This window comes from Labeo rohita, unplaced genomic scaffold (assembly GCF_022985175.1).
Source record: "Labeo rohita strain BAU-BD-2019 unplaced genomic scaffold, IGBB_LRoh.1.0 scaffold_72, whole genome shotgun sequence".
Classification (NCBI taxonomy): domain Eukaryota; kingdom Metazoa; phylum Chordata; class Actinopteri; order Cypriniformes; family Cyprinidae; genus Labeo; species Labeo rohita.
Genome location: NW_026129656.1, coordinates 595343 through 616353, shown reverse-complemented (window position 1 = coordinate 616353; position 21011 = coordinate 595343). Strand labels below are relative to the sequence as shown.

The window sequence follows — 21011 nt, the reverse complement described above, 5'->3', positions numbered from 1 at the left end:
AATAACAGAAGTCAATACACATCCACATGAAAGTAGACATAAACATATCCATAAACGAGATCAGATAATGGAGCAAAGGTGACTCAGGAGAGTAATCAGCAAAAACAGAAACAGGTGTGTCGGATTAACGGACGAGGAAACTAACTAGGAAATTAGGCGGATGGGAACAGAGTGAACACAGAAAAACTAAACCAAAACAGACTATAGTCTTGACAGTCGTTACAATAGTTCCACTGTGTGATGCGTATGTGCTTGTCGGCACTCGTTCAGGTGACGTCTGTGACATTTAACACACACTCACTTGCTGTCAGGATAACTTTTATGCAAAATGGAAATATAACCATAAAATGCAAATTTTGTTCTAGGGAAAAAATGCATCGAACGCATGAACCAACATGTGGATCTGCTATTGCACCTGACAGGGCAAGCCACTATGTGCTTACAAGTTTGTTTTAAGTGCATAAGATACAGCAACTCACTTTCTGTCCTTCGCTGTTTTCCAAAATTGTTTTGTCTATAGAAATGCACCATTCACTACCGTAAAGTAGCATGACTGGTGGGTGTTTTCCCATGCACAGTGCACAGATGTGATTAACGGATAATCAATTTTATTATCGATTATTTGCATTATTGATTTTTGTCGATTAGTTGTTGCAGCCCTAGTCAAACATTGTTCAAAGCCTGGATAAACAGAATTTCGCATACAACACTGCATTTCTCCTAAAAAAGATTAAAGTGTTTTTTTCTGTAACCCTAACCTTTTTTTGGATGAACCTGAACTGAATTGTTGTTTTCATTATTTGCGGTGGACTCCGAGACCTCCGAGACCCCCGCACTGCTGCTCTGCCCTAGGAAAATGTCACTGGGTCTGTTTCTGTGTGCTGGATCCGAGGTGACCCGTCGTGCCTGGCCTTTCAAATGCTTTCTGAGTGTGACTTCTCCACTGACACTCACCCACTGCAGCAGTGATTCTACAAGCCAAGGACTTTCTGTTTTCACCATTTACTCCTTTATTCTCTTTATGGACCTGTTAAAGATGCTGGTCATTCACATACAGAGTCAGAATTTCCGTATTGTGTGTATAAAGATAGATCATTTATAGAACTGGAGTGCCAGTACAAGAGGATTGTATTTACTACGTCATTGTTCCGCTCAAAAGGATGGAATGATCTGGTTTAGGATCAGTATGGATTTTGCCCGTTATGAAAAAAGCCAGGCAGGAATCCAAGCCACTTTACAAAATGAATGCAAAGGGAATGGGCCAAATGAAAGACAAAAATATACTCAATAAGATGGAAATTGAGAGAGTCAAGGGGATTTCTGACAGCCTCAGAGATACTGCTTAACATGATACTGTCTAGACTACATTTACACACACATGCACACACACACATACACACAGTTGACTAAATCCATAGACTTAATAATACATAATCCTAATGGAAAATCTCATTTTTACATGACATACAACAAAAGAGATTTTGTCAAATTTAGCTCACTTCTGGGTACAAATGTGTCCCCAAAATATGGCTAATTAGGTAAACACACACATACACATACACACACACACACACACCTCCTTTGGAATCTTCATTACTATTCACTATATATCTATATGCACTGTTACTTCTCATAAATAATGATAGTAATAATACAAATCTTTTTAATACTGTTGAAGTCAAAGGTTTACATACACTTTGCAAAATGTTTATTATTTTACCAAAATAAGAGGGATCATACTAAATGCATGTTTTGTTTTTTGTTTTTTATTTAGTATTGACCTGAATAAGATATTTCACATAAAAGATGTTTACATATAGTCCACAAGAGAAAATAATGACCCTGTTCAAAAGTTTACATATGCTTGATTGTGTTTTTTTGTTTAGTGATAGTTGTTCTTGAGTCCCTTGTTTGTCCTGAACAGTTAAACTGCCCGCTGGGGAAAATCCCTCAGGTCCCACAATTTCTTTGGTTTTTCAGCATTTTTGTGTATTTGAACACTTTCCAACAATGACTGTAGGATTTTGAGATCCATCTTTTCACATTGAAGACAACTGAGGGACTCATATGCAACTATTACAGAAGGTTCAAACACTCACTGATGCTCCAGAAAGAAAAGCATTGTATTAAGAGCTGGGGGTGTAAACTTTTGAACAGAATGAAGATATGTACATTTTTCCTATTTTGCCTAAAAATCTTTTTTTTTTTTTCCATTTTATCTTTTTTTTCATTTAGCACGGCCCTTCAGAAGCTACAGAAGTTACTTACATGTTCCCCAGAAGACAAAATAAGTTAAATTTACCATCTTCAAATTCAGAAAGTTTTTATCCCCGGCTCTTAATGCATCATGTTTCCTTTCTGGAGCATCAGTGAGTGTTTGAACCTTCTGTAATAGTTGCATATGAGTCCCTCAGTTGTCCTCAGTGTTAAAAGATGGATCTCAAAATTATACAGTATTGTTGGAAAGAGTTCAAATACACAAAAATGCTGAAAAACCAAAGAATTTGTGGGACCTGAAGGATTTTTCTGAAGAACAGCAAGCAGTTTAACTGTTCAGGACAAACAAGGGACTCATGAACAACTATCACTAAACAAAAACAAAAACAAACAGCAAAAAAAACAAAACAAAAAAAAGAAACAGCTGTGGATCATTCAGGTTGAATGGGCTTTTGAGTGGGACTTTTGAATGGGCATATTTTTATAAATTCAATACCTTATTCAGGTCAGCGCTAAATAAAAAATAACATGCATTTTGTATGATCCCTCTTTTTATTGGTAAAATAATAAACTATAATAATTTATTATTTACATATTACATACATATATATATATATATATATATATATATATATATATATATATATATATATATATATATATGAAGTGTTTTATTTGATTAAGAATACATTTAGTATAGTAAAATTAAGAAATATTATTGCCCTTAAAAATGTTTTTTAATTATATTTTAAAATGTAATTTATTCCTGTAGCTGAATTTTCAGCATCATTACTCAAGTCTTCAATGTCATGTGATCCTTCAGAAATCGTTAGCAGTATGCTGATATGCTGCTTAAGAAACATTTTTTGTTATTATCAATGTTAAAAGAACAATTACTGCTCACATCTTCTTCAGAAGATGAAAATTAAAAAATTAGTTTCTTTCTCACTCTTGCATGGTGGTAACATGTGGTGTTCTTTTAGATTTGTCCCAAATCTTTTCAGAAATGTTCAAGCCAGCACAATTAAACAAGCTCAAGATATTAAGATAATTATAATGATCTAAATGAGATAATTAAGCATGTGGGAGATTAATCTTGGAGACCGCCCAATGAATGCAGTTTTAATTAGAAGACATTTCAGAGCAGTGGAATTACCACAATTGGAGTATTTTTGTAAAGCCTTTCAACCGTTCTGGCATCTTTGCTCAGGGATTTCTGTTTTTTCAGTAATGAATTTCAAGATGAATTATTTTTGACCTGCTAAAGACGCAAGCAGAAGAGAGCGCTGAAATCTGTGAAGCAATTCATTAAGACACTTTGTGAGCTTTAGTAAATTACAGGCAACACTTGCTTTCATGCTTTCATGTCAAGCCCCTTTCTGTTCTTCTCTTCTGCTGTAAACCAGCACATTTCCATGAAAGAAGGAAGTAAACAAAATGATGTTAGAGCGAATCAAGGGCAACTCCATTATCGGCTGATGGAGGTGTGAGTTTTGACCTCCGTTTGCCTGGTCCTCTCTCACCTGTTCACACACACACACACACAGTCTAAAGCGGCAGGTCGTCTCGCACCGCCAGGTGTCATAATGGCCATGACTATGCTGTTAAATCATTTTGACGACTAAACCAGGCTAAGCACCCTCACATTTTCACAATTCTCATCTGTATTTGTTCGCTCTTTTCAGCGTCTGTGCGACAGCAAAGCTTGGCGAGATGTCACGGCTGTCTCAAGACTTCTCTTTTAATAAGCTGAATGCAGCCACATTCACTGCAGTAGGGACAGACACACACTGTTGTGTGTCCAATTTACATAGAGACATGCTGAGCTTGATCAAAGTCCTTTTTAAGCATGTCAGTACACTTGGCGGCCATCTTCATGACACGCTAATGCAGCTATTTCCAGACAAGTACAGATTCTTAAAGGATTCTTTCTTTCTTCAGTCATAAAGAAATTGTTTTTTGATGAAACCATTTCAGCATTTTTCTCCATATAATGGACTGACATGGTGCCCCAAGTTTGAACTTCCAAAATGCAGTTTAAATGCAGCTTCAAACGATCTCGAATGCAGTTGTAAACGATCCCAGCCAAGGAAGAAGGGTTTTATCTAGTGAAACGATTAGTTATTTTCATAAAAATAATGCAATTTATATAGTTTTTAATGTTTTAATGTAGTTTTTAAACGCTCGTCTTGTCTTACTCTGCCTGTTTTTTTTCCGGTTCATGAAGGTAAGTGTATATCTCATGTTCTCCCTCAACTTCAAAATTGCCATATATCGCTGTTTTACCTTTTTTGTTAAGGGTGTTTGATCATCTTTGTATGTTCACTTTGCAAAGACTGGGTCGGTACTTCTGCAGCGATTATAGGGTGATTTTTGAAATCATTTTTGAAGTTGAGGGAGAAAATATGATCTGAGTTTTTCAACATACCCTAACTGTCTTGAGCCAGAATACACAGAGTTCAGGCAGAGCAAGACAAGACGTTTGATAAGACCCTTCTTTACAACCGCATTTGGGATCGTTTGAAGCCGCATTTAAACTGCATTTTGGAAGTTCAAACTAGGGGCACCATATCAGTCCATTATATGGAGAAAAATGCTGAAATGTTTTCCTTAAAAAACATAATTTCTTTACGACTGAAGAAAGAAAGACATGAACATCTTGGATGACAAAGGGGTGTGTACATTATCTGTAAATATTTGTTCTGGAAGTGAACTTCTCCTTTAACTTAAATCAGGAAGGCGAATCTTATGAAACCTATCAAAAACATATCCAGGACATATTCCACCCTAAAATCATGTGGGGAAAAAGGAATAATAATTTATTAATAATTTAGCATAGCCTGTTTTAAAGGGATTTTTTTGTGCACATTTTCATGTGTTCTTGCACTCTGTTCGTCTATAAAAATAGATACACTGTACATGCTGTAATACATGTGTTTTAGTGTATATATGCACACGCTCTTTATGCGAGTGTGTTTTTGACTCTCCGTCTTTATGAGAGGCCACCAGCACTCACCAGTAATCGAGTGTAGGGATCATAGTGAAGATGTCATCAGTACATCAGTAGATTATCTCACTCTACAGGGTATTATATGTACCTCTCCTCCCCAATCTGAAGTGTGGATTGGATTGCACTTGTGTGGAGCGGTGTAATTTCAGATTACACAAGGGCTTTGGACTCTGATGGCATTACGGGGTGTGTGTGTGTGTGTCTGCGTGTGTGTGTGTGTGTGTGTACGTGTGGGTTGCGCACTGAGAGTGGGCATTTCTCCCAGAAAAAGCCTGCCTGCTCAGGATTATCCTGCAAAGCATAAATCCTTATGATTCTTTCGTTTCTAGAGTGTGTTGAGAGCAAAGAAGGAAAAGAAACGAGCTCATAGATGAGAAAATGAGAAATCTCACTACACTACACAGGTGAAGTGTGTAATTTTTTTTTGATGTTAAAATGCTTTCTCCTATCTCAGTTCAATACCAAGAGAGAGCTATAAGAAAGATACGTATAGGCTGATTCCCACAGTATAAACACTGTGAATCTGTAGAGCTGTCAAAACATCCTGACCAGCCCAACATGGCAACAAATAGCATGAGTTTGAAGACGAATATTTGTTTGTCTGGCTAGTAACAGGCAGATTAAAAATAGTACTTATTTATGTGTTCTATATGGTGACGCTAATGTTATACACATGTATGTATGTATGTATGTATGTATGTATGTATTTGTTTTTGTTTGCTAAAAATAAATAGTACATTTAATTTAATTTATTTATTTATTAAATGAACACACTTTTAAGTATTTTTAAAAAAATAACAACAGTAGTAATAATAATATCTAGTGTAAGGATAGTAATATAAAAATATTAGCCAGGATTGTTTGAGACGCATACAGGATCACATACAGTAAAAAAACACTTTATAGTAAGGTTAAGTTTGTTAACTATTAGTGCACTCAAATGATTAATCATAATTAATTACACCCAAAATAAAAGTTTTTGTTTACATAATATATGTGTGTACTGTGTATATTTGTTACGTGTATATATAAAGACACACACATTCAGTATTTCAATATATATTTAGAAAATATTTACATGCATGTATTTATATAGTAGTAATACGGTAATATAGTAGGAAAGTAACTTTCCCCAACACTGTTCATATATATATATATATATATATACGCAGTACACACACATTTATTATGTAAAAAAAAATTTTATTTTGGATGCAATTAATCGCAATTAAATGTTTGACAGCACTATAAGTGATGTGTAATGCGTTAACTAACAATAAGTAACAGCGAGCAATACATTTGTTAAAGTATTTATTCAGCTTTGTTAATGTTAGTTAATCCAGTTATAGTAATAGTTAACTGTTTGTTATTTCATGTTAGCTCACGTCCATTAACAAACAAGATAACAAATTAATGATAACATTAACTGGAATTAACATTAATTAAGATTAATAATGCTTTAAATGTATTTTGCGTTGTTAGTTTATGTTAACTAATGTAGTTAAATAATGTTAACAAGTGGAACCTTATTGTAAAGTGTTAACATTGCATTTTTTTATGTGGATTAGGTATCTGAAGGTGAGATCAGTAGTTTTTATTTCTTGAAATACTTTAAATACTTACTTTAAAGTTTGACATTTCAGCTGTATTTGAGGGTTCAAAGAACAGATTTGTATTGCTAACTGTCTCTGTGTGTTGACCTCTGGGGTCAGGAACATCGATCGCCTGTTAAGAAAGGTTATGACCAGAGACATGGAGAAAACAGGCAACCTCACTAAAACATTTGTTTAATGTCATGAATGACCGGCTACATGACACCAGCTCTATTCTCTCCCTGTCTAAGAAAACCAGTGTTTAAATGTAAACGAGCGCCGTTTCAGCCCTTTAAAGGGCACAGAGAACAAGAAAGGGAGAGACTCAAAATATCCTCTCTTTTTTTTATACTTGTCATCCTTATTACCATCTGAAAAACAACCCTGCCTAATGTAGGCCTTTGAGACACATGCTCATATTCTGTGTTGAATTATTGGCCTTTATTTATTGATGCGCAACATAACGGTTCTTTTGACTGGATAATTGAATGCTGTTATAATAAATTATAAAGCAAGAAGTTGAAGTGTGTTGAGAAGCAAAAGCAGCAGCTTTCCTTTAGAAGTGTGCCACTTAAAACCACCAATTAGTGTTGTTCTCTGTCTTCTGATTGTAGGTAATGTCGTAGACATTTACCAGCGTGAATTTCTGGCGCTGAGAGATCGTCTGCACTCCGCTGAGCAAGAGAACCTCAAACGCTCCAAAGAGCTCAACCTGGTACTGGACGAAATCAAGCGAGCCATCGCTGAGAAACAAGCGCTGCGGGACATCAACCGCACCTGGAGCAGCCTGTCAGGTAATTCTCAAAACAGCAAGACTAAACAACCACGGCATCCTAGAAGAGCAGATGAGCATTTTTATATCAACCGATCATGGTCCTTTTGATTTTAGGGGTAGAAAAACAAATTCAGTCGTCATGTCATTCCAAACCTGTTTGGCTTACTTTTTTTTCTGTAGAACGTAAATGTTTTATCCATAAAATGAAAGTCATTGGGGTCCAAAACAACAACTACTTTTTTAACTCAAAAATATTGTAACATTTGTGTTCCGTGGAAGAAATAAAAAGTCATACAGGTTTAAAGTGCCCCTATTATGGATTATGAAATGTTCGTATTTTGGTTTTGGGAGTCCCTAACAATAGATTGGCATGCATGCAAGGTCCAAAAACACGTTCATTGTCTTATAATATGCGTTTATTTTTATTTGCTCAACGTCTCCTAAATGGTTTGGTCAATGAATAATTTCCTCCTTTGCATGACACTAATCTGTGGTGATTTGGTCCAATGACCCAGTCTGTTGTGATTGGTCTACTGCGTGCAGCACATGTCAGAAACAGAACGCCCATCACCATTACTTTAAACACCCAAACAGCCATTGTATTTGTGTTAGCCCAAAGACACATTTCTAGACAATTGCGTGCGAACAGATATTGCTGTTAGGCGGTTAGCCACAGATCTACAAGCTGCGCGGAGTGAACACAACACACACAATTAAATACGTATTTTTCATTCTACACGAGTACATGCAATCAACAATTTTTTAAAGGAGTGGACTTCAGTGGTGCTCATGGATTGAAGGTTAAAAATGCAGTTTCAGTGCAGCTTCAGAGGGCTCTAAACAATCCCAGCAAGGTGTTATTCCCAAGGAATAAGGGTCTTGTCTAGTGAAGTGATCAGTCATTTTATTAAAAAAAAAAAAAAAATTATATATATATATATATATATATATATATATATATATATATATATATATATATATATATGTATATATATATATATGTATGTATATATATATATATATATATATATATATATATATATACACACACACTTTTTAAAACACTTAAAATTTTAAGTTGTCAGTATAATTTAACATTTCAAGTTGAATAAACTTTTTTTTAAATGTCTGAACTTTTAAGGCAGCCAGGTTACAAATTATTTTAAGTTGACTCAGCAAATTGTTTTTTACAGTGTAGAACGATTTTGAAGTTGGAGGAAGAAATGAGATTTTAGGGTATGAATTTTTCGACATAACTTAATGGATTTACCTTCACAGTTCCAGTTTTCCCAGGAAACTGGACTTTATACACGATTCACTTTCAAATTTACAACTTTGCAGGATGTTTTCATTCACCTAGAGCTGTGTTACACACTGGTAATTTAAAAAAATCCATATTAGGGGCACTTTAAAACAACATGAAGGTGTGTAAAAAATGATATAATTTTAATTTTTGCGTGAACTGTCCCTACACTGTGTGACTTTCTTCAGATAAACACAAATAAAATGTTTTTTTTTTTTTAATTCCATCTTTGTCATATAATGGAAGATGGATACTCCATATCTTCAAAAACCACACAAAGTGAACATGGAGTGTGAGGAAAAACACTAGTACTTGAAACTTCCTTAACTATAAACCATCATTAACAGACAACTGTCATTTAATTGTGGATTTAATTGTGACATTGATACATTTTGTACATTTTGTGGTTTCCATGCTAAAACCTGCTTTCATTTATTTTGGAGTCTTCATTCAGCTTGTTTTTGGTCAGATATCTGCTCATTCATTAAGGATCACATCATGCCCAGCTGTCAGCTGTGTTTTAAAAAGGTTTTTTTTTTTTTTAACTTATGACATGTCTTTTCACAAGGAATATTATTGAGCTGCTACTTCTGTTAGTTGAATTTAGTATAAATGTAAATATGTGGGAAATAAGCTTTAAAAAACAAAGTCTGAAAATTGAAACATACACATTATTTAATAAACTCAAAGCTTATTTCATTATCTTCTGCTTTTTTCACTTTCTACACTTCCTGTTAATTTTAATGCTCAGAACTTTAAAGACAATTATATGATAAAATATACAATAAAATAAGAAAAGGTTTATTCCTATCCTTTGACTTTATGTATGCATGTATCTATTTATTTATTTATTTGTCTTTTTTTTTTTTTGTATCCTGGCTTTATTTGTAAATCTATAAAATTGTTTTAATTATTTGTTTGATTTATATAAAGAATGCTGATGTTTACATCATGGCATCATGGCATCAAAGGCTGTTGATCCACGATCATGTGCAAAGAATTTAAATCAGCTGACTACGACAGACACATATTTCTGTGTGATTTTTATCTCCTTCAGATGAGACCAAGCTGAAGTTATGGAACGTGACCAGCAGTAAGAATGTTCTTCAGCTGCCCAGCATCTTCCACCATCTGCCGCACCTGCTCGCCAAGGAGACCAGCCTCCAGCCGGCCGTGCACATCGGCCAGGGCCGCACCGGAGGTTAGTGTCTGCAGCAGAGAAAACAACCCTGTAATGAGTTTCTGTAATGTGTGATACGTTTTGTTACATTCTCCTCCAGGCCTGTCTAGTTACGCTGATTCTTTGTAAAATATGGGTTTAGTGCCTCTAGTGACCTGCAGCTGTCAGATGAGCTCATGTGATATTGTTGAATCTCTGTGTTCACCGTCTCAGAGGCGAGTGTTGTTGAAAGTGCAACTAACATGAAGCAGATTGTGACTAACACTGAATACAAGAAAACACTGAAAACAGCACTAACATCAATATCTGTTGAGATGGTGAAGAGATGTGTAATCTAACATACAAGTCATCCAGTATTTCTTATTTGTCTTGTATGTCATAAACAGATACTTTTGTATTTGTTGGTTTGACTTAATATGTGACCCCGGATCACAAAACCAGTCATAAGTTGCTTGGGTAGGCTTATATTTGTAGCGATAACCAAGAAAACATTGTATGGGTCAAAATTATTGATTTTTCTTTTATGCCAAAAATCATTAGGATATTAAGTAAAGACCATGTTCCATGAAGATATTTTGTAAATTTCCTACCATAAATATATCGAAGCTTTGGACAACTTTAAAGGCGGTTTTCTCGATATTTAGATTTTTTTGCACCCTCAGATTTCAGACCCTTACCAAAAAGAAGTATACTTCAAGTTTATTTTATTGAGTATACTTAATTAAAGATCAAGTATATTTTTTAAGTATACTTTATGTAGTAAGTATAAAAATATCAGTGTACTAGTAGTATACTTTTAAGTGTACTATTTCAGTACTTCTTGGGACTAAATTGGCCCACTTTCTACTATATAAAAGTTTACATTTAAGTATACTTTAAGTATAACAGTAGTAAACTTTGAGTACACAACTAGTTTACATCTATGTTTTTAGTTTGTTCACTGTAAAAGTGAACTTATAAGTATACCGTTAGTTTACTAATTAAATAATTTTTATGCATTTTTAGTACACTTTGAAGTATAGTCTCAGTAAACTACTAGTTTAGTAATTTTAAACTTTACATCATTCTTGAAGTATACTACTATTTCTCTATTTAGGTATTAATTTGTATATATTTTATACATGAATGTGAATATATACATGTTATATGAATATCTGAACATGCAAAACATCAAAAGAAAGAACAGAGTATCTGCTTGCAAACAAAAACGTTTTATTATAGCTTCATGCATTCTTTTTTATAAACACTGGAATGTGAGTAAGTACTGTATAAATAAATACAGTAAATAACATTTTGAACAAAAAGCAAAAAAAAAAAAAAAAATCAAAACGTAGATGGAGTCGATCAGCACCCCAAAATTTGACAGTCATTATTACCTCTTCATGGGTCGACATTTTATTCCATAACATTACAGTTTTACATATCTATGGTTTTGATGCTGTTTTATGTCTGACGATTGTGTTAGATTACATGTGGAAGCATCTGTTGTTTCGGTTTCTTCTTCACTTTTGGTGTTTTGGAAATTCTGTACAGACGGTGTGTAATAGCCTAGTATAAAGTGTAAAAGTCTAGTATACTTATATGTAATTTTAGGTATATTTCTGAGAAGTATATAAAGCGTATTTCTGAGAAGTACATAAAAAGTAGACTGAAAGTATACTTTCCTAGGTTTAGTTTAAAAGAAGTCCCCTTACGAAAAAAAATATTTTTTGTAAGGGGATTTTTAAATAGTTATGTCTCAGACAAATATTGTAATATTGGAGAGGAACAGAATCCAAGCTACTTGAAGTCCAGTATGAAGTTTCTGAAGTCAGTGATGATTTGCTGTGACGTCTGCTGGTGTTGGTCCACTGTGTTTTATCAAGTCCAAAGTCAATGCAGCCATCTACCAGGAGATTTTGGAACACTTTATGTTTCCATCTGCTGACAAGCTTTATGGAGATGCTGATTTTCTTTTCCAGCAGGACTTTAGCACCTGCCCACAGTGCAAAAAACACTTCCAAGTGGTTTGCTGACCATGATATTACTGTGCTTGATTGGCCAGCCAACATGCTTGACCTGAACCCCACTGAGAATCAAGAGAAAGATGAGAAACAGTCGATCCAACAATATACAGACGAGCTGAAGGCTCAATAGTGCCTCAACAGTGCCACAGGCTGATCACTTCCATGCCACTCCTCACTGATGCTGTCATTTGTGCTGGGAGCAAGAAATTAAATTTGCTGTAATTTGTGCTGCAGACTGAGTACTGAGTGCATAAATGAACATACTTTAAAGAACTTGGACTTTTCTGATTTGTAAATCCGTATTTTATTGATTTTAGGAAATATTCTAATATTTTGAAATACTGGATTTTTGACTTTCATGAGCTGTAAGCTCTAATCATCAAAATAAAAACAAAATAAATGTAATGAATCTAGAATATATGAAAGTTCAGTTTTTGAAATAAGTTACAAACAAAAAAATGATTTTTTTTTAATGATATTCTAATTTTTTGAGATGCACCTGTATGTTTCCTCTAGAATAATATTTTTAACATTGTAATTGATGTTTTAGTGGTGGGAACATTTGGCAGATGATAACACTAGAAATCTGCTGCAAACATGCAGTGCTGTTCAAAGGTTTGGAGTCAGAAATCGTCTAGGTTACGTACGTAACCCTCGTTCCCTGAAGGAGGGAACGGAGACGTTACATATGGGAACTCGCTTGAGAGTCCAATCATCTCCCAAGCCTTATTCAAAAGGCCAATGAACATTCATGAACATTGGCGAGTGGTATTTGCATGCCGAGCCACTCCCCCCGTATATACGGGTATATAAGAGGGCGGCGTGCAACCACTCATTCAGGCTTTTGCTGAGGAGCCGAGCTGCAGCCCGGCGTCAGCGCAACGTCAGGTCGTGGCAGGGGATGTAACGTCTCCGTTCCCTCCTTCAGGGAACGAGGGTTACGTACATAACCTAGACGTTCCCCTTCAGTCGTTTCACTACGACGTTACATATGGGAACAGACCCATGGAACAGGCCACGAACCAGACGTCGCGTTACGCAACACACCGTGTGACGACAGGCGGACGTGTCAGCAGACGGATATGAGCGTAACCTTCCCAACGCCCTGGGGGCCAATAGGGGGCCCCTCAGGGATGCCAGTTGTACTGAAGCAGGAGTTGGGGGGGCGGAGCACATGAAATCTCTACATGTGGAACACAAGAAATTCAATATATCCATAGATTTTAGGGATATACGAGGGAAACATCGGCCCTCTGGCTGACCGTGGAAAAATACTGAAACATGTTGCCACAACCTGCTGGGCGAAGGAGACCCAACCGGAGCACAGACAAGCACTACTCCGCACTAGGCCTGACTGCGGGGCATGGAGGACCCAGGTTCGCCGGAGGGAACAACCGAGGGAAATAGCGCACGGATCCATTAGGAATGGCGCAGCAAGCCGACACCAGCCGGACTCCCGCTCGCCTGTGATGTCTATGTTAAGACACGGGAGGATACGGCCTCTACGCGAAGGTTGTAGAACCTGGCGAAGGTATTAGGTGTCGCCCAACCCGCAGCTCTACAGATATCTGCTAGAGAGGCGCCATGAGCCAACGCATAGGATGAGGCAACACTCCGTGTGGAGTGGGCACGAACACCTAAGGGGCATGGCTCTCCCTGGTTTTGGTACGACAGGGAGATGGCATCTACCACCCAATGGGCCAACCTCTGTTTGGAGACAGCATTCCCTTTCTGCTGACCTCCAAAGCAGACGAAGAGCTGCTCGGTGCGTCTGAAGTGCCGAGTACGGTCCACGTATATACGCAGAGCGCGAACTGGACACAGCAGCGCAGAGGCTGGGTCTGCCTCCTCCAGGGGCAGAGCTTGCAGGTTCACCACCTGATCGCGGAAAGGCGTGGTGGGAACCTTGGGCACATAACCAGGCCGGGGTCTCAGGATGACGTGAGAATCGCCGGGCCCGAATTCTAGGCACACTTCGTCGACAGAGAAAGCTTGTAGGTCCCCTCTACCCTCTTGATGGAGGCCAGTGCGGTCAGGAGCGCTGTCTTAAGTGACAGATATTTTAGCTCAACTGACGCAAGTGGCTCAAATGGGGCCTCCCGCAGGCCCTGGAGGGCGACGGAGAGGTCCCAAGAGGGTATGGGGTGCGGCCTGGGGGATTAACCCTTCTCGCACCCCTCAGGAACCTCACGATGAGTTGGTGCTTACCTAGGGATGTTCCATCCACTGCATCGTGGTACGCTGCAATGGCAGCAACGTACACTTTGAGAGTTGAAGGGGACAGCCTGCGCTCCAACTTTTCTTGCAGGAAGGAAAGCACTACTGCAATCGTACATCTCTGTGGGTCCTCCCCGCGAGAGGAACACCAGTCGACGAACAGACCCCATCTCAGCGCATAAGCCTGCCTTGTAGAGGGGGCTCTGGACTGAGTGATAGTTTCTATCACGGCCTGTGGAAGGCCGGAGAGGTCTGACGCGTCCCGTCCAGGAACCAGACGTGCAGGTTCCACAGATCGGGGCGCGGGTGCCAAATTGTGCCCATCCCCTGAGAAAGAAGGTCTCTCCTCAAGGGGATTTTCCAGGGAGGGGCTGCCGCGAGGGAAATGAGTTCTGGAAACCAGGTCCGGGTGGGCCAGTATGGCGCAACCAGCAGAACCTGCTCCTCGTCCTCCCTGATCTTGCACAGTGTCTGTGCAAGGAGGCTCACTGGGGGAAAGGCGTACTTGGGCCCCGGAGGCCAGCTGTGTGCCAGTGCGTCCCTGCCGAGGCTGTTGGGAGCCTCGTTGAGGGAGTAGAACCGCTGGCAGTGGGAGGATTCGGGGAAGCAAACAGATCTATCTGGGCCTCCCCGAAATGGCTCCAAATTAGCTGGACTGTCTCGGGGTGGAGTCGCCATTCTCCAGGATGGGTGGACTGCCGTGAGAGCTGGTCGGCTGCACGGTTGAGTTCTCCTGGAATGTGAACGGCACGTAGCGATTTCAGCCACGTTTGACTCCATAGGAGCAGATGGCGGGCGAGTTGTGACATGCGACGGGAGCGTAGACCACCCTGACGGTTGATGTAGGCTACAGTCGCTGTGCTGTCGGTGCGAACAAGCACGTGCTTGTGACGCAACGTCGGTCGGAAGCGACGAAGGGCCAGAAGCACAGCCAACAACTCTAGGCAATTGATATGCCATTGCAGTCGAGGTCCTGTCCAGGAGCCCGATGCTGCTTGCCCGTTGCATACAGCACCCCAACCCGTGGAAGAGGCATCCGTGTATACCACAAGATGCCTGGAGACTTGTCCCAGGGGGACTCCGGCCTGAAGGAAGGCCGGGTCTGACCACGGGCTGAACAGGCGGCGACACTGCGGGGAAACGCCAATCCGGAGTGTCGCGTAAAGACGCGGGGAGAGAGGGAGAGGCCAAATGGAAGCACTTTGTACTGATCGCTCGACCCTCGGCAAACCGTAGGAAGGGTCTGTGTCGAGGCAGGATCGAGACGTGAAAGTACGCGTCCTTCAGGTCGATGGCTGCGAACCAATCCTGGGGACGAATGCATGTTAGCATGCGCTTCGTCGTGAGCATCTTGAACGGCAGCCTGAGAAAGGACCGATTCAGGGCTCGAAGATCCAGGATGGGTCTTAACCCACCGCTCTTTTTGGGCACGATGAAGTAAGGACTGTAAAACCCTGACTTCATCTCGGCTGGAGGGACAGGCTCGATTGCGTCCTTCGCCAGTAGGACTGCAACCTCCGCACGAAGCACAGCGGCATGTGTGTCCGAATGGACAGAAGTGGAAAGGACGCCTCTGTACCTGGGCGGACGCCTGGCGAACTGAATCGCATAGCCGAGACGTACCGTCCGAATCAACCACCGCGAGGGGCTGGGAAGCTGAAGCCAGGCTCCCAGCCTGGTCGCCAGGGGTATCAAAGGGACGTTGACCGACGTGACCGCAGTGGGGCAGCCTGGGGGGGGAAGGGGAAGGGGACTGATCCCAGAAGGAAGAACGTCCTGGAGAAAAGTCAGACTGCACTGAGCAGTGCTTACCTTCTTCCCTGGTTCCCGCGCTGGCGACATCAGGCTCCGAGTCCGAGGAGACACTTCTTGGGCGCTGCTCAAAAAGGGAACTCGTGGCCTGAACCCCGGAGGTGAGAAAATTGGCTCTTTCTGTGACCTTGTGGGTACCGCCGACCCGTAGGCCGACGGCAGCGTCTGAGCACACAGCAGCTCCCGGCCCTCCACCGGGAGTGGGGATGTTGATGTTGTCGCCCCCCCAAAGAGCGATTCTCTCCACCTCCGGGTTGCCCGCGTCAGGGACGCTTCGCAGATCTTTTGCGGGTGACCGGTCCCTGAGACGTGGGCGGCGCCCCTCTCCCGCGGGCAGCTCGACGTCGGGCTGCCAATCTGGCGTCGTGCACCTCAGCAGGGGACGGAGCTGGTTGTTTCTTTGTGGCCGCGGGGGGGGGCGCCCTCGGCGACGAGCAGGCGGAGGTGGGGGCCCCGCGGATGTTGATGGAATGTCACGGCGGGGCAAGATGTGTTTAATCGCCTCCGTCTGCTTTTGAACCGCCGAGAACTGCTGGGCGAAGTCCTCGATGGTGTCGCCGAATAGGCCGCTCTGGGAGATAGGAGCGTCGAGAAACCGTGATTTGTCGACGTCTGCCATCTGGGCCAGAGTCAGCCATAGGTGTCGCTCCTGGACCACAATGGTGGACATCACCTGACCAAGGGAACGCGCCGTCACCTTAGTAGCCCGGAGGGCGAAGTTGGTGGCGGCGCGGAGTTCCTCCATTGCACCTTGGTCAGAACCTTTCTCGTGCAGATGTTTCAACACCTTGGCCTGGTACACCTGTAAGGTGGCCATGGCGTGCAAGGCGGTGGCAGCGTGTCCAGCGGCGTGATAAGCCCGGCCCGCGAGAGCTGACGAGAACCTACACGCCCTGGAGGGGAGATGAGGCCGATCCCGCCAGGTGGCGGCGCCGCGCGGGCATAGGTGCACCGCGACAGCGCGCTCGACCTGAGGGACCACCTCATAACCCCGGGCTGCACCGCCATCGAGAGAGGCGAGGGGAGAGGAGCTGGGACGCGAACGAGAAGAGTGCGGGGCTCGCCAAGTCCTCACCAGCTCCTCATGCACCTCCGGGAAGAAAGGTACCGGGGGAGGTACCGGGAGCCCTCCCCAGAAACCAATCATCCAGCCTAGAGGGATCGGCCGGAGGTGTTTTGGGCACCTCCAGACCGATCTCCTTGGCGGCTCGGAGGAGCATAGCCGACAGTTCAGCATCCGTCTCAGACGGAGCGGCAACCGCGGAGGGGTACCGATCCGCCGAGTCATCAGCCTCACCGCCTGGCTCTCCCTCTGATGTTGCAGCAGACATCTCGACGTCCTGGGGAGCGCCAAAGGAGACACCCAGCCCGCTGTACGGGGAGGTGTACTGCTCTGGCAGCTCAACGGGACCGCGCTGTGACACAGAAGTCCGCGGGGCTTTAGGGGCCGACGGAGCATTCTGTACTGTCACTTGAATGTCCCCCAAGTGCCTCGCCGCGGCAGCCGAAAAACCTTGACGGCTCAACGACTTACCGCGGGAAGACGACAAGGGGAGCCGGCTCATGAATGAGCGGCGGGACTTTAACTCGGCCATGGACATACGCTCGCAATGAACGCATGTACCATCCATGAATGCTGCCTCAGCGTGCTCTCGGCCCAGGCACGTGAGACAGCGATCATGTCCGTCCATAGAAGCGAGGAAACTGCCGCACCCGGAAGCGCACGGCCGGAGAGACATACCGGGAAGATGCCCTCGACAGCCGTGAGAAATTCACTCTTTTTAAAATCCCGGTCCGCCCAGGGAGGAACCGCGGCACAACCGTGCACTCAGACGGGGCGCTCGCTGGAGTGCGGGAGGCGTTGATGCCATGAAAACGGCAGCCCGCAGGATTATGCACGCCAGCAGAGAGAGTGGAAACTCAGGAACTCTTTTTCTTTTTTTTTTTTAGCTTAGAGACGAGGCTCCAAAAGCAAAAGTCTGAATGAGTGGTTGCACGCCGCCCTCTTATATACCCGTATATACGGGGGAGTGGCTCGGCATGCAAATACCACTCGCCAATGTTCATGAATGTTCATTGGCCTTTTGAATAAGGCTTGGAGATGATTGGACTCTCAAGCGAGTTCCCATATGTAACGTCGTAGTGAAACGACTGAAGGGGAAATTATATTTACAGTATGTATGTATATGCTTTGTTTGTTTGTTTGTTTGTCTGTCTGTCTGTCTGTCTGTCTGTTAGTAGTAAATTGGTACTTTTTCCAGCAAGGACAAATCAAATTGATGTGACAGTTTAGACTTTTACATTAAATTGTCTATTCACCAGAATAGAATGATTTCTGAAGGATCATGTGCCACTGAAAACTGGAGTAATGATGCTGAAAATTCAGCTTTGATCACAGGAATACATTACATTTTAAAATGTATTCAAATGAAAAAGGTTATTTTAAATTAGTAATATTTTACCTTATTTTTTTACCACATTCATGCAGTATGGTGAACATCATAGACTTCATTCAGGCCTCAAACATTTTGAACATTATTGCACTTGTTTAGTTGTTTGATTCCTCAGGCGTCTATTATCTGCCTTACATGATGATGTCATCATCCTGTAATGCCACGTTTAAATGACTCTCTGATGTGCATTTATGTCCCTTCTGTGTGATTTTAGAGACCCGGAAGAGCGGTTTGAAAAATATGCCCTCATAAAAGTAAAATAGGCAGCTGAAAATAAAAACGTTAATTTCATTGTCTGGGTCTTTGCAATCCTCTTACCCCAATATCCGCCGAACGCTTATTATATCATCGCTCTTAAAATGTATTGTCTCTCTGTCTGACTCACGAAAAGATGTCGCACCTCTCTCATATTGCTCTCCATCTCCTGTCTTGGCTCTTTGCCCGGCTGTGTCTGGGTCTCTGGCCCATCTGAGTGGACAGTTCTCTGGGGTGCTGTCCAACACATCCTCAGCCCCTGGTGGGGAGGAGACGCTCGCTGCCCCGCAGGCTCAACGGGGAGCTGCTCTCCATCCAGCTTTAATTAGGATTGAGCTCTTAGAAATGCAAATGCACAGTCAGACAGGTCTCTGCAGGCTGAAGTGAGTGTGTGAATGGTACAGTATGCTTTAGTGGTGATCTGTTAAACGTTAATGCACACGGGGCTGATTAGTGACTTTCTCTCCGTCTCTCAGTGTCGATAGTGATGGGGGTGCCCAGTGTGAAGAGAGAGGTGCACTCCTACCTGACGGACACGCTGAGCTCGCTGATGTCAGAGCTGAGTCCGGCCGAGAAGGAGGACTGCGTAATTGTCGTCTTCATTGCGGAGGTAAGATCAAAATGTTCATGTATCCTAAAGAATATGAGGAATGGGTTAATTATAAGCATGTAGCATTTTCTTTATGAGATCCAGAAATATGATCTGTGTGTGTTGTATAATCATATATCATATGTGGGTTAATCACATGTTTTCTTGCAATTTTACCTGCTTTCTCTATTACATCCAATAATATTTGTGAACAAGTGTCATTTGGTTGACTTTATTAGTGAGTCACTGAATCACACCAATTTGTTCAAAACACTGATTCATGCAGTATTTTAAAAAGTGAATCATTTACTGACCAATTCATTCAAAACACTGATTCACTCATCAGCAAAATAAGTAACGCAATAGTAAATTCTGTTTTGACTTTAACTGTTTCTTGACCAGAAAGTTCCAAACAAAGTGAAAGATAATCCTACTATTGTGTCTAAAATGTAATTTACTTAAGATTAACATTTTGTGTATTGGATTGTTCTATAAATGCAATGGCACACTTGCCATCGTAATGTTTTTCCAAATAGTGCACAGCAGTCATTACTATGCTGATATTTGGGAACAACAGTACACTTGTTTGTGTGGCATTGCTTAAATAAAAAACATGACATCTGATTGTTAACATTTGATGTACCAGTTCTGCGAATGGGTCATGAGCAAAAAAAAAATCTAATTTCACTTGATCTTTTGACATATACAGGGCACCCAGAAAGTATTCACAGCGCTTCACTTTTTCCACGTTTTGTTATATTATAGCCTTATTCCAAAATGGATTAAATTATTTTCATTGGAATAAATCATTATTTTTTTTCCAAATTCTACAAACAATACCCCATAATGACAATGTGAACTTTGTTTAAAATCTTTGCAAATTTATTGAATTTATTAAAAATGGGGGGAAAAAAATCACATGTAGATAAGTATTCACAGCCTTGGCTCAATACTTTGTCACCAATTACAGTCTCAGTTCTTTTTGAGTTTGATGCTACAAGCTTGGCACACCTATTTTTGGGCAGTTTTTCTCATTCTTCTTTGAAGGACCTCTCAAGCTCCATTAAGTTGGATAGGGAGCGTCGGTCCACAGACGTTTTTAGATCTCTCCAGAGATGTTCATTTGGGTTCAAGTCTGGGCTCTGGCTGGGCCACTTAAGGACATTCACAGAGCTGTCCTGTAGCCACTTCTTTGTTATCTTGGCTGTGTGCTTGGGGTCGTTGTCCTGTTGAAAGATGAAGCCCTGATCTGAGGTCCAGACTAGTCTCCCAGTTCCTGCCGCTGAAAAACATCTCCACAGCATGATGCTGCCACCACCATGCTACACTGTAGGGATGGTATTGGCCAGGTGATGAGCGGTGCATGGTTTCCTCCAGACATGATGCTTGCCATTCAGGCCAGAGATTTTGTTTCTTATGGTCTGAGAGTCCTTCAGGTGCCTTTTGGCAAACTCCAGGCAGGCTGTCATGTGCCTTTTACTGTCTGGCCACTCTACCATACAGGCCTGATTGGTGGTGGAGTGCTGCAGAGATAGTTATTCTTCTGGAAGGTTCTCCTCTCTCCACAGAGAAACACTGGAGCTCTTTCAGAGTGACCTTTGG

At 41.7% G+C, this 21011-nt stretch overlaps 1 protein-coding gene across 1 annotated transcript in view; it reads left to right on the top strand.

Annotated features, from left to right (window-relative positions):
* mgat4b (alpha-1,3-mannosyl-glycoprotein 4-beta-N-acetylglucosaminyltransferase B) overlaps positions 1–21011 on the top strand; it is a 160672-nt gene that overhangs the window by 72704 nt on the left and 66957 nt on the right. Inside the window, exons 2-4 of the mRNA XM_051104441.1 lie at positions 7434–7613; positions 9955–10098; positions 19297–19430. Coding sequence (XP_050960398.1) covers positions 7434–7613; positions 9955–10098; positions 19297–19430 — 458 coding nt within the window. The remainder of the gene's footprint in view (positions 1–7433; positions 7614–9954; positions 10099–19296; positions 19431–21011) is intronic.